Raw genomic sequence first — 12,470 nt, forward strand, 5'->3', positions numbered from 1 at the left:
ACAGTACGGTCTACAGTACGGTCTACAGTACAGTCTACAGTACAGTCTACAGTACGGTCTACAGTACGGTCTACAGTACAGTCTACAGTACAGTCTACAGTACAGTCGACAGTGCTGTCTACAGTATGCATCATAGTACATACCTGCAGGATTCAAGTAATGTTTTACTGGACAATCATGTGTTGAGGTGAAAACACGTATTTCAAGGTTGTTCGTCATCTAGCCTACCATCAGCCCCAAAAGGGAAGGGCAGAATGAAAATAAAAAGATGAGACAACTGATCCAGATGAATTCTCGCTACATCATCCCCCTCAAGGTACCCTGCATCCCTAAAACATCTCACCTGGACTGGACCTGCCTCTCTAAATTAACCTCAGAGGGAGCGAGGGAGGGAGGGAGGGTGAATCAGTCTCAAGAGGTAGTGAGGGAGAGGCATGAAGGGGGGAGAGAGGGAAGCGAATTAGCCTCATAGGGAGGGACGCAGGTGAAAGTCTCAAGAGGGAGGGATGAGGGAGAGAGGCAGATCAGTGTCACCTTCAACCGTACGTCAGCACCACTTGTTCCAACACATCTGACTGAAGCAGGGAGACTCACAACACGCCCCCTAGACTCACCTGCATAACTTTCAAATACAGACGCAGGGCTTATACCCTAAACAAGTGGAGGCTTTAAACATATTATTATTATGGTCACAACACAAGTGGAACCCTATTCCCTTTAAAACACACTACTTTAGAATAGGCACCAGGCGGTGTCTCTGATATTAAACACTCTTCCTCTGAATAGGCACCAGGCGGTGTCTCGGATATTAAACACTCTTCCTCTGAATAGGAACCAGACGGTGTCTCGGATATTAAACACTCTTCCTCTGAATAGGAACAAGACGGTGTCTCGGATATTAAACACTCTTCCTCTGAATAGGAACCAGACGGTGTCTCTGATATTAAACACTCTTCCTCTGAATAGGAACCAGGCGGTGTCTCGGATATTAAACTCTCCTCCATACTCCTCTGGCTGGAATACTACCTACAAATGTCATGAGTGTTCTACAGACTAACACTGGAACGGAGTCAGAAGTCTTCGTGGAAAAAGTAAAACACTGTATAGTTCATCGTGGCATATAAAAACTACCAGACACCCAACTGGTATTCAAATTATGTGACATTTATTTGACAAAAATAGTAAGCAAGTGACAGAGACAGTAGAAACAGCAGACATAGTAGAGAGCAGAGACAGGTGACAGTAGAAATAGTAAGAAGAGACAGTGGAAATAGTAGACAGTGGAAATAGTAGACAGTAGAAACAGACATAGTTTTAAATGGATATAAGACAAGACATTTGGTACACCGACAGTTGTGAGATCATCTTTAAAAATTAAAAATAAACACTAAATGTTTGACAGCACACAAAAAGGCATTTCTTATAAATCACAATTCTTAACTCTGATCCTGTTATATTTACCGTTGTTTACTATTGAACCACTTAAGGGGAAAAAAATAAAGAAACCTGTACTCTCTCACTCTAATCAAAACAGGAGGATACTGATGTGCAACCTTGACTTCCAACTGTCAAAGCAGCACTTAGTTAAGATACTGAAGACAGGCCATGTGGGCATCCAAAATGGCACCCCTATTTACAGACCCTTATGGACCCTGCTCAAAAGTAGTACACTACATAGGAAATAGGGACATTTGGGAAATATGTCTTGATTATGTGGGATTCATTCGGCATCAACTCATACGAAAGAGCCTTTAAAATTCTCCTCGAGAGGAGAAGTAGCAAATAAGACTTTGTAACTAAAGAAGACCAGTGTAGGTCTGCGTTTGTCGGGTCAGCACCGTGACGTCTGCACGCAACAACAAAAACAAACACTTCATTCAACGTCAACATACAATATCCGGTGTTCGTCTAGTCAAAATCCTGTCCACTCAAATCACCACATCTTGTATAGTCGTCGCAGGGTTGAGGAAATCCACATTGGCTTGGTTCCCCCCAAATCACTAACACACTGGCTGATCCCCAAATGGTACCCTATTCCCTATGTAGTGCACTACTTTTGACCAGGGTCAATTGGGCTATTAGGGTACCATTTAGGACACACTTCCACAACACGGTGATGACGGCTGCTGTCGGGTTTATTCAGTTTTTATAATATAAAAAGCGCTCGGCCAATCGGAGGAGACCGTCTCACCAGCCAAACATGTACTCCATCGCTTTAGAAACCAAACTGTCGTCTTTCCTTGGGGTCTGTTCGTCTGCCACCACCTGAAATCAAACGCGTAACATGGTTAGTTGAATTCCACGTCGGTCCCTGCCCATAGAAACAGTGATCACTCAAAGGCATTAGGACTGAAATGTATTGTTAAATTTAAAAAAGGCAACCAATCCGTACACTACTTTTAACTATTATAAATTATGTATTATGCAGAGTGCATTGTATGCATTGAGGTTTGGGAATCTTTTTATCCAGAGCCGTCGCTTTGCTGCCCTCTGGTGGGACATACAGCCCTCTGGTGGGACATACAGCCCTCTGGTGGGACATACAGCCCTCTGGTGGGACATACAGCCCTCTGGTGGGACATACAGCCCTCTGGTGGGACATACAGCCCTCTGGTGGGACATACAGCCCTCTGGTGGGACATACAGCCCTCTGGTGGGACATACAGCCCTCTGGTGGGACATACAGCCCTCTGGTGGGACATACAGCCCTCTGGTGGGACATACAGCCCTCTGGTGGGACATACAGCCCTCTGGTGGGACATACAGCCCTCTGGTGGGACATACAGCCCTCTGGTGGGACATACAGCCCTCTGGTGGGACATACAGCCCTCTGGTGGGACAAACAGCCCTCTGGTGGGACATACAGCCCTCTGGTGGACATATAGCCCTGTAGTCCTCTACTGTAGTCTATAGCCCTGTAGTCCTCTACTGTAGTCTATAGCCCTGTAGTCCTCTACTGTAGTCTATAGCCCTGTAGTCCTCTACTGTAGTCTATAGCCCTGTAGTCCTCTACTGTAGTCTATAGCCCTGTAGTCCTCTACTGTAGTCTATAGCCCTGTAGTCCTCTACTGTGGTCTATAGCCCTGTAGTCCTCTACTGTGGTCTATAGCCCTGTAGTCCTCTACTGTAGTCTATAGCCCTGTAGTCCTCTACTGTAGTCTATAGCCCGGTAGTCCTCTACTGTAGTCTATAGCCCGGTAGTCCTCTACTGTAGTCTATAGCCCGGTAGTCCTCTACTGTAGTCTATAGCCCGGTAGTCCTCTACTGTAGTCTATAGCCCGGTAGCCCTCTACTGTAGTCTATAGCCCGGTAGCCCTCTACTGTAGTCTATAGCCCGGTAGCCCTCTACTGTAGTCTATAGCCCGGTAGCCCTCTACTGTAGTCTATAGCCCTGTAGCCCTCTACTGTAGTCTATAGCCCTGTAGCCCTCTACTGTAGTCTATAGCCCTGTAGCCCTCTACTGTAGTCTATAGCCCTGTAGCCCTCTACTGTAGTCTATAGCCCTGTAGCCCTCTACTGTAGTCTATAGCCCGGTAGCCCTCTACTGTAGTCTATAGCCCGGTAGTCCTCTACTGTAGTCTATAGCCCGGTAGTCCTCTACTGTAGTCTATAGCCCGGTAGTCCTCTACTGTAGTCTATAGCCCGGTAGTCCTCTACTGTAGTCTATAGCCCGGTAGTCCTCTACTGTAGTCTATAGCCCGGTAGTCCTCTACTGTAGTCTATAGCCCGGTAGTCCTCTACTGTAGTCTATAGCCCGGTAGTCCTCTACTGTAGTCTATAGCCCGGTAGTCCTCTACTGTAGTCTATAGCCCGGTAGTCCTCTACTGTAGTCTATAGCCCGGTAGTCCTCTACTGTAGTCTATAGCCCGGTAGTCCTCTACTGTAGTCTATAGCCCGGTAGTCCTCTACTGTAGTCTATAGCCCGGTAGTCCTCTACTGTAGTCTATAGCCCTGTAGTCCTCTACTGTAGTCTATAGCCCTGTAGTCCTCTACTGTAGTCTATAGCCCTGTAGTCCTCTACTGTAGTCTATAGCCCTGTAGTCCTCTACTGTAGTCTATAGCCCTGTAGTCCTCTACTGTAGTCTATAGCCCTGTAGTCCTCTACTGTAGTCTATAGCCCTGTAGTCCTCTACTGTAGTCTATAGCCCTGTAGTCCTCTACTGTAGTCTATAGCCCTGTAGTCCTCTACTGTAGTCTATAGCCCTGTAGTCCTCTACTGTAGTCTATAGCCCTGTAGCCCTCTACTGTAGTCTATAGCCCTGTAGCCCTCTACTGTAGTCTATAGCCCTGTAGCCCTCTACTGTAGTCTATAGCCCTGTAGCCCTCTACTGTAGTCTATAGCCCTGTAGCCCTCTACTGTAGTCTATAGCCCTGTAGCCCTCTACTGTAGTCTATAGCCCTGTAGTCCTCTACTGTGGTCTATAGCCCGGTAGTCCTCTACTGTGGTCTATAGCCCGGTAGTCCTCTACTGTGGTCTATAGCCCGGTAGTCCTCTACTGTGGTCTATAGCCCTGTAGTCCTCTACTGTGGTCTATAGCCCTGTAGTCCTCTACTGTAGTCTATAGCCCTGTAGTCCTCTACTGTAGTCTATAGCCCTGTAGTCCTCTACTGTAGTCTATAGCCCTGTAGTCCTCTACTGTAGTCTATAGCCCTGTAGTCCTCTACTGTAGTCTATAGCCCTGTAGTCCTCTACTGTAGTCTATAGCCCTGTAGTCCTCTACTGTGGTCTATAGCCCTGTAGTCCTCTACTGTGGTCTATAGCCCTGTAGTCCTCTACTGTGGTCTATAGCCCTGTAGTCCTCTACTGTGGTCTATAGCCCTGTAGTCCTCTACTGTAGTCTATAGCCCTGTAGTCCTCTACTGTAGTCTATAGCCCTGTAGTCCTCTACTGTAGTCTATAGCCCTGTAGTCCTCTACTGTAGTCTATAGCCCTGTAGTCCTCTACTGTAGTCTATAGCCCTGTAGTCCTCTACTGTAGTCTATAGCCCTGTAGTCCTCTACTGTGGTCTATAGCCCTGTAGTCCTCTACTGTGGTCTATAGCCCTGTAGTCCTCTACTGTAGTCTATAGCCCTGTAGTCCTCTACTGTAGTCTATAGCCCTGTAGTCCTCTACTGTAGTCTATAGCCCTGTAGTCCTCTACTGTGGTCTATAGCCCTGTAGTCCTCTACTGTGGTCTATAGCCCTGTAGTCCTCTACTGTAGTCTATAGCCCTGTAGTCCTCTACTGTGGTCTATAGCCCTGTAGTCCTCTACTGTAGTCTATAGCCCTGTAGTCCTCTACTGTAGTCTATAGCCCTGTAGTCCTCTACTGTAGTCTATAGCCCTGTAGTCCTCTACGGTAGTCTATAGCCCTGTAGTCCTCTACGGTAGTCTATAGCCCTGTAGTCCTCTACGGTAGTCTATAGCCCTGTAGTCCTCTACTGTAGTCTATAGCCCTGTAGTCCTCTACTGTAGTCTATAGCCCTGTAGTCCTCTACTGTAGTCTATAGCCCTGTAGTCCTCTACTGTGGTCTATAGCCCTGTAGTCCTCTACTGTGGTCTATAGCCCTGTAGTCCTCTACTGTAGTCTATAGCCCTGTAGTCCTCTACTGTAGTCTATAGCCCTGTAGTCCTCTACTGTAGTCTATAGCCCTGTAGTCCTCTACTGTAGTCTATAGCCCTGTAGTCCTCTACTGTAGTCTATAGCCCTGTAGTCCTCTACTGTAGTCTATAGCCCTGTAGTCCTCTACTGTAGTCTATAGCCCTGTAGTCCTCTACTGTAGTCTATAGCCCTGTAGTCATCTACTGTAGTCTATAGCCCTGTAGTCCTCTACTGTAGTCTATAGCCCTGTAGTCCTCTACTGTAGTCTATAGCCCTGTAGTCCTCTACTGTAGTCTATAGCCCTGTAGTCCTCTACTGTAGTCTATAGCCCTGTAGTCCTCTACTGTAGTCTATAGCCCTGTAGTCCTCTACTGTAGTCTATAGCCCTGTAGTCCTCTACGGTAGTCTATAGCCCTGTAGTCCTCTACGGTAGTCTATAGCCCTGTAGTCCTCTACTGTGGTCTATAGCCCTGTAGTCCTCTACTGTGGTCTATAGCCCTGTAGTCCTCTACTGTGGTCTATAGCCCTGTAGTCCTCTACTGTGGTCTATAGCCCTGTAGTCCTCTACTGTGGTCTATAGCCCTGTAGTCCTCTACTGTAGTCTATAGCCCTGTAGTCCTCTACTGTAGTCTATAGCCCTGTAGTCCTCTACGGTAGTCTATAGCCCTGTAGTCCTCTACGGTAGTCTATAGCCCTGTAGTCCTCTACTGTAGTCTATAGCCCTGTAGTCCTCTACTGTAGTCTATAGCCCTGTAGTCCTCTACTGTACATCTACTGTGATCCTGATTTTCTAGCATACTTTTATCATGTATGACTCTCCTGCTGTCTCCATTTGGTCTCACTCCTAATCGAGGCCAATTTATCCATTACATATTTTTAGAACCTACCGGTATACTGCCTATTGTTTACTATGTAGTGTCCACCAATGACCATGTGACCACACCCTCTCCAATCAGGGTTGACTGGAACATGGTTTGTTAAATATGTGCATTATTGTACTCTCTGACCAGGGCAATGTGGTCGAAACACATTAGTGTTTTTCAAATGTTTGTCCCTTGTACATGCCGTGACAATAACTGCATTTTAATTATATGAAGAGTGCCTTGGTCCTAGTCTTTTTGATGGCCTTACAACCCTGATCCTACCTGGTAGTCACTGCTGGAGGCCTTGTAGGCTGCACTGAGGGGCCTCATTGAGGAGCGAGGTGTAGAGACATGGTGGCTAGGGGTTCCATTTCTGACAGGAGGAGTAAATACTGAGCCAGAGGAGGTAGAGCCTCGGTCTGAGCTCTCCATCACATTCTGAGAGACACACAAATATGAATGAATGATTAGATATGTTGTTTACATAATGGTAAAAGACATCCATCCGTTACTAAAATGTTTAGACTTTTAAATTTATATTATCACTAATGAGTGTTCCTAATTTGAAAATGAACCCAGCAGCGACATACCTTATCGATGCATGGTTTAACACCAATCATTATAGCCTCTCCAAAAATCTTCCCATCTTTACTTAAAGCTTTTCTTGCTTGGAGTCTAGACTGATATTGAATGTGCATCCAGTTACCGGTGTTGGACATCTAGTACAACAAGAGAACAGAATGATGTAACAAAACACACACTTAAAATTTCCTTTTCAACGAATGCAAATAATCTTACCACGTGTTTCGTTATGTTTCCATACTGGGCGAACTGCAACAGAATGTAAGACGCGGAGGCAGGAGGGAACCTGTTTAAACAAAGAGTATTATTCATTCAACAAACTGCTTATTTTCACCTCAACAATAGATATCCATTCTAAGGGGTGCGGCATTGTCATCTACAGATCAGACACATTCGGTGCATCTGTTTAAGGTCACCCAGGGCAGCAAGTGAGCGTCGTTTGCACATCGGAGACAAATTTGATTGGTCCTACAGTGTAAACTCAGGCTAAAAAGATTGCACCTGTTATTTCAACAGTTAAAAAGGTACAGGCAAACTGCCCAAATAAAGGAAACACTTGACTGAACGAGGGATACAAAGTATATTGAAAGGAAGGATTTCCCACACAGGTTGGGGTTTCTGAGTTAATTATACATGCCTCGGGTCATGTATAAAAATACTGGGCAGGCCATTATTTTGGATACCATAGCTATGCTCCCATAGGATGACAATGCCGCCATCCGCAGGACACGAGTGGTCACTGAATGGTTCGATGAGCATGAAAAACGATGTAAACCATTTGTCATGGCCGTCTCAGTCACCAGATCTCAACCCAATTGAACTCTTTTACGTGAGATTGTGGAGCGGCGCTTGAGACAACGTTTTCTACCACCATCAACAAAACACCAAATGATGGAATTTCTCGTGGAAGAATGATGTCACATCCTTCCAATACAGTTCCAGACACTTGTAGAATCTATACCAAGGTTCATTGAAGTTGTTCTGGCTCGTGGAGGCCCAATGTCCTACTAAAGTGCAATTGAAGGCGATAAAACAACTTCTTATAGCCTGTTTTTCGATGTGGCATTGATAATAGCCAGAAAAATGTATTATATTGTCCAAATTGACTACCAAGTATAAACAAGGATCATTTTATTCAATGCTCACCAACACGGGGTACACAGCTACATGATTGTGCGCTATCCAATCCTACTGCAGAATACTAGACAGTGAGACAGACCTGCCCCATCAGTGCAGCCTTATCTTAGATTCTGATTATTGTTGAGGAAGTAATACTGGCTTTGTTCCTATGGTGTCTCTTGGTGGACAAACATCAGTAACTACAACATTGAACCACAACGCCCAAAGACTGAAATGTCATGTTTCTTAATGAGCAACAGAGAAACGCATGCAGGATCGGTACGTTGACTCTTTAATACACCTTTTTTTGGCAGTCACCTGTAGATATTAGAGGACACAATACTAGAAACTTACCCAAATACAGTGATCCATGTATCATCTAGATGGTCTTCGGAAGACAGTGCGTCTCCCTGAGTGAAGAAAGGGTCTACTTGAGCTGGAGACATTGTTGACTTGGCCTGCTGCCCGATGGTAGCAGGACTAAATAGACTGGACGCTGAACAGAAGACGACATTAGGACATAGCTATGAATTCCCTCTCTTAGTAAATCGGTAGTCACTGCTGGACATATACCCGGGACAAGTTGGTACAAACAAGTTTGAAGAAAATAAATAAATAATCTCACCTGTTCCTGGTGTAACTGCCATATAGCCAGACAGCGGGGTGTGCATCATTGAGAAGGGCTGAGAGAAGATAACATCCAGATTATTACGTGTCCTCTTGATGCAGATACACTAATCACAATCAAACGCTACTGGTGAGATGCTAATGTAGCAGGTGTAGAATCACTAGCGATTGGTTAGAACACTTCTCTGGCTAAAGCGACAGACTCCAGAGGGACTGAAGAGTCGGGGGAGTTGGGTGACTCCAGAGGGACTGAAGAGTTGGGGGTGACTCCAGAAGGACTGAAGAGTCTGTGGAGTTGGGGGTTGACTCCAGAGTCTGAAGAGGCTCTTTGATGGGATCGAAAATGAAGGGAGCTGTACTATTGGTTCTCCTCTGTCACTCACTCAAAAACCAACACACAGCACCTGAGTGCCACCCACTTAATTTTACAACCAAGAGGCCTCAATCCCACATGGAAAAAAAGTCAGAACCAATCAATGTGCCCGCTTCAAAGCCGAAAGGAAGTGTTACCAGACCAGTGGGTCCACAGCTTTCCTGCTCACTGTCCTGATCAGTGACCAGGCTATTAGAACACTGCTCTGTGAGTGTAAAGTGTCCAGACTAGTGACCAGGCTATTAGAACACTGCTCTGTGAGTGTAAAGTGTCCAGACTAGTGACCAGGCTATTAGAACACTGCTCTGTGAGTGTAAAGTGTCCAGACTAGTGACCAGGCTATTAGAACACTGCTCTGTGAGTGTAAAGTGTCCAGACTAGTGACCAGGCTATTAGAACACTGCTCTGTGAGTGTAAAGTGTCCAGACTAGTGACCAGGCTATTAGAACACTGCTCTGTGAGTGTGAAGTGTCCAGATCAGTGACCAGGCTATTAGAACACTGCTCTGTGAGTGTAAAGTGTCCAGACTAGTGACCAGGCTATTAGAACACTGCTCTGTGAGTGTAAAGTGTCCAGACTAGTGACCAGGCTATTAGAACACTGCTCTGTGAGTGTAAAGTGTCCAGACTAGTGACCAGGCTATTAGAACACTGCTCTGTGAGTGTGAAGTGTCCAGACCAGTGACCAGGCTATTAGAACACTGCTCTGTGAGTGTAAAGTGTCCAGACTAATGACCAGGCTATTAGAACACTGCTCTGTGAGTGTAAAGTGTCCAGACTAATGACCAGGCTATTAGAACACTGCTCTGTGAGTGTGAAGTGTCCAGACTAATGACCAGGCTATTAGAACACTGCTCTGTGAGTGTAAAGTGTCCAGACTAGTGACCAGGCTATTAGAACACTGCTCTGTGAGTGTAAAGTGTCCAGACTAGTGACCAGGCTATTAGAACACTGCTCTGTGAGTGTAAAATGTCCAGACTAGTGACCAGGCTATTAGAACACTGCTCTGTGAGTGTGAAGTGTCCAGATCAGTGACCAGGCTATTAGAACACTGCTCTGTGAGTGTAAAGTGTCCAGACTAATGACCAGGCTATTAGAACACTGCTCTGTGAGTGTAAAATGTCCAGACTAGTGACCAGGCTATTAGAACACTGCTCTGTGAGTGTAAAATGTCCAGACTAATGACCAGGCTATTAGAACACTGCTCTGTGAGTGTAAAATGTCCAGACTAGTGACCAGGCTATTAGAACACTGCTCTGTGAGTGTAAAGTGTCCAGACTAATGACCAGGCTATTAGAACACTGCTCTGTGAGTGTAAAGTGTCCAGACTAATGACCAGGCTATTAGAACACTGCTCTGTGAGTGTAAAGTGTCCAGACTAATGACCAGGCTATTAGAACACTGCTCTGTGAGTGTAAAGTGTCCAGACTAATGACCAGGCTATTAGAACACTGCTCTGTGAGTGTGAAGTGTCCAGACTAATGACCAGGCTATTAGAACACTGCTCTGTGAGTGTAAAGTGTCCAGACTAATGACCAGGCTATTAGAACACTGCTCTGTGAGTGTAAAGTGTCCAGACTAATGACCAGGCTATTAGAACACTGCTCTGTGAGTGTAAAGTGTCCAGACTAATGACCAGGCTATTAGAACACTGCTCTGTGAGTGTAAAGTGTCCAGACTAATGACCAGGCTATTAGAACACTGCTCTGTGAGTGTAAAGTGTCCAGACTAATGACCAGGCTATTAGAACACTGCTCTGTGAGTGTAAAGTGTCCAGACTAATGACCAGGCTATTAGAACACTGCTCTGTGAGTGTAAAATGTCCAGACTAGTGACCAGGCTATTAGAACACTGCTCTGTGAGTGTAAAGTGTTGTTGTACATAAGGTTCTGGGTTCATGCCCAGGTCAGGAGAGGGATGGAACCTACTCTGTTAACACGTACCTGTTTATGTGCACCCATAGGGGACATCCCGACAGCAGGACAGGAGAGGTCATCATAGATACTCCTGACTGGAGGGGCTCCACTCTTGTCTTTGGGTGTAGGAACCACAGGTTGAGGGGGAGAGCCACCTAACAGAGAGAGAGAGAGAGTTAGAGAAACAATCAGGAATCAATTGGAAATATTACTGAGAGGAGAGACTGCCTTTGCCATATTACAACACAGAAAGTGAAAGTAACAGATCTGATAGTAACCAACAAGCAGGGGTTTTAAACCAAGTTAGACCTATCACGCTATGAAAGGGGGGTTCGATTATTAGATAACAGATTAGAACGTCAGCTAGCTAGTTATTTGTTTTAGTGAATTACAAATTACCCCCAAAAGTAAACTATCACTCACCTGTTTGAAGTGGTGACCTCATATCCATGACTCCAAATGACCGAGGCTGGGGTGTGATAGGTGCTGGCAGATCCCCCATCAAAAACCCGGGGAGAAACTGGGCACCCGGGCCGGGCTTGGGTGATGTCGGGGAACCCAGAGTCATTGGTTCCGTGCCTAGGGACAGATGGCAGATAACGTTAGTTAGGGAAGTTAATGAATAAGTAAGCTAGCTAGTTGTTAGCATACAGGTACCTAGCTATGGCGCTTGTTATTTTTGATATTTACTTAGTCTATAGCCTTGCCTTCCTCCACACGGTTAGCAAAATAGACCCGCTGATGATTTCAAAACTCTGCTTTTAGCTAATCATCAAAGTTACTAACTGGCAAACTTACTAGCTGACTTTGCTAGCTAGCTATAAACATTACAACAATAGCTAGCTAGCTAATTTAGCTAACTGACCAGTCACCATGCCAAACGTGTTAGTTAACTAAATTTAGTTGGCTCGCTTCACTAGCTACTTTTGCCCACCAGCGATTGCTTTTGTTGACATTCTCTGAATGTTAGCTAACGTTAGCTAGTTTGTAATAAGTTCACAGCGAAGCTCAAAAGTAAACATTGTACTCTAAGCCACTAACGTTAGCGGTACAGAAAACGAACTAGTTGGCTAACTCACGTGACAATGCTAACGTCGTTAGCTTATAACTAACTAGCAATGTTTCTGCATCTGTTTAGCTTGCTAGACTGAGAAAAAATGAATATTTACCCACCTTGAAATTCCATCCTAAACCTAAGGACCACCAATTATACAAAACCTTGGAACAGCTAGACACCAGAGAAGCTAGCAAAGTTGAAGACACCTCAAGTTTTCAAATGGTCGGAAATCGCGCGTTAGTTCGACAGCTATCTCGCTGGGCTGTGTCCTTTCTTTTTACAGTATATGGTTCTGTATTCGGCCAAATGTGGTGGATTGTTTCCTTGAGGGCAGGAAAAGCAACATTGATTTA

The 12,470-nt window shown here is 45.3% G+C and overlaps 1 protein-coding gene across 3 annotated transcripts; it reads right to left on the bottom strand.

The window, feature by feature from the left end:
• Nucleotides 1-1,143: 1,143 nt before the first annotated feature.
• On the bottom strand, nt 1,144-12,470 carry LOC120058550 (nucleoporin NUP35-like). Of its 3 annotated transcripts, none has more exons than XM_039007333.1 (9): nt 12,234-12,470; nt 11,484-11,639; nt 11,088-11,215; nt 8,771-8,828; nt 8,500-8,641; nt 7,243-7,312; nt 7,035-7,163; nt 6,727-6,882; nt 1,144-2,265 (listed from the first exon to the last, which is right to left on the bottom strand). In XM_039007333.1, the coding sequence occupies exons 1-9, from the start codon at nt 12,244-12,246 to the stop codon at nt 2,188-2,190; spliced, it is 930 nt and encodes a 309-aa protein (XP_038863261.1). In that variant the 5' UTR covers nt 12,247-12,470; the 3' UTR covers nt 1,144-2,187. The 3 variants fall into 3 exon arrangements, with proteins under 3 accessions (XP_038863261.1, XP_038863260.1, XP_038863262.1); XM_039007332.1 differs by lacking the exon at nt 12,234-12,470 and adding an exon at nt 11,995-12,123; XM_039007334.1 differs by lacking the exon at nt 12,234-12,470 and adding an exon at nt 11,751-11,979.

The sequence above is a fragment of the Salvelinus namaycush genome, chromosome 13, assembly GCF_016432855.1.
Source record: "Salvelinus namaycush isolate Seneca chromosome 13, SaNama_1.0, whole genome shotgun sequence".
Lineage (NCBI taxonomy): Eukaryota > Metazoa > Chordata > Actinopteri > Salmoniformes > Salmonidae > Salvelinus > Salvelinus namaycush.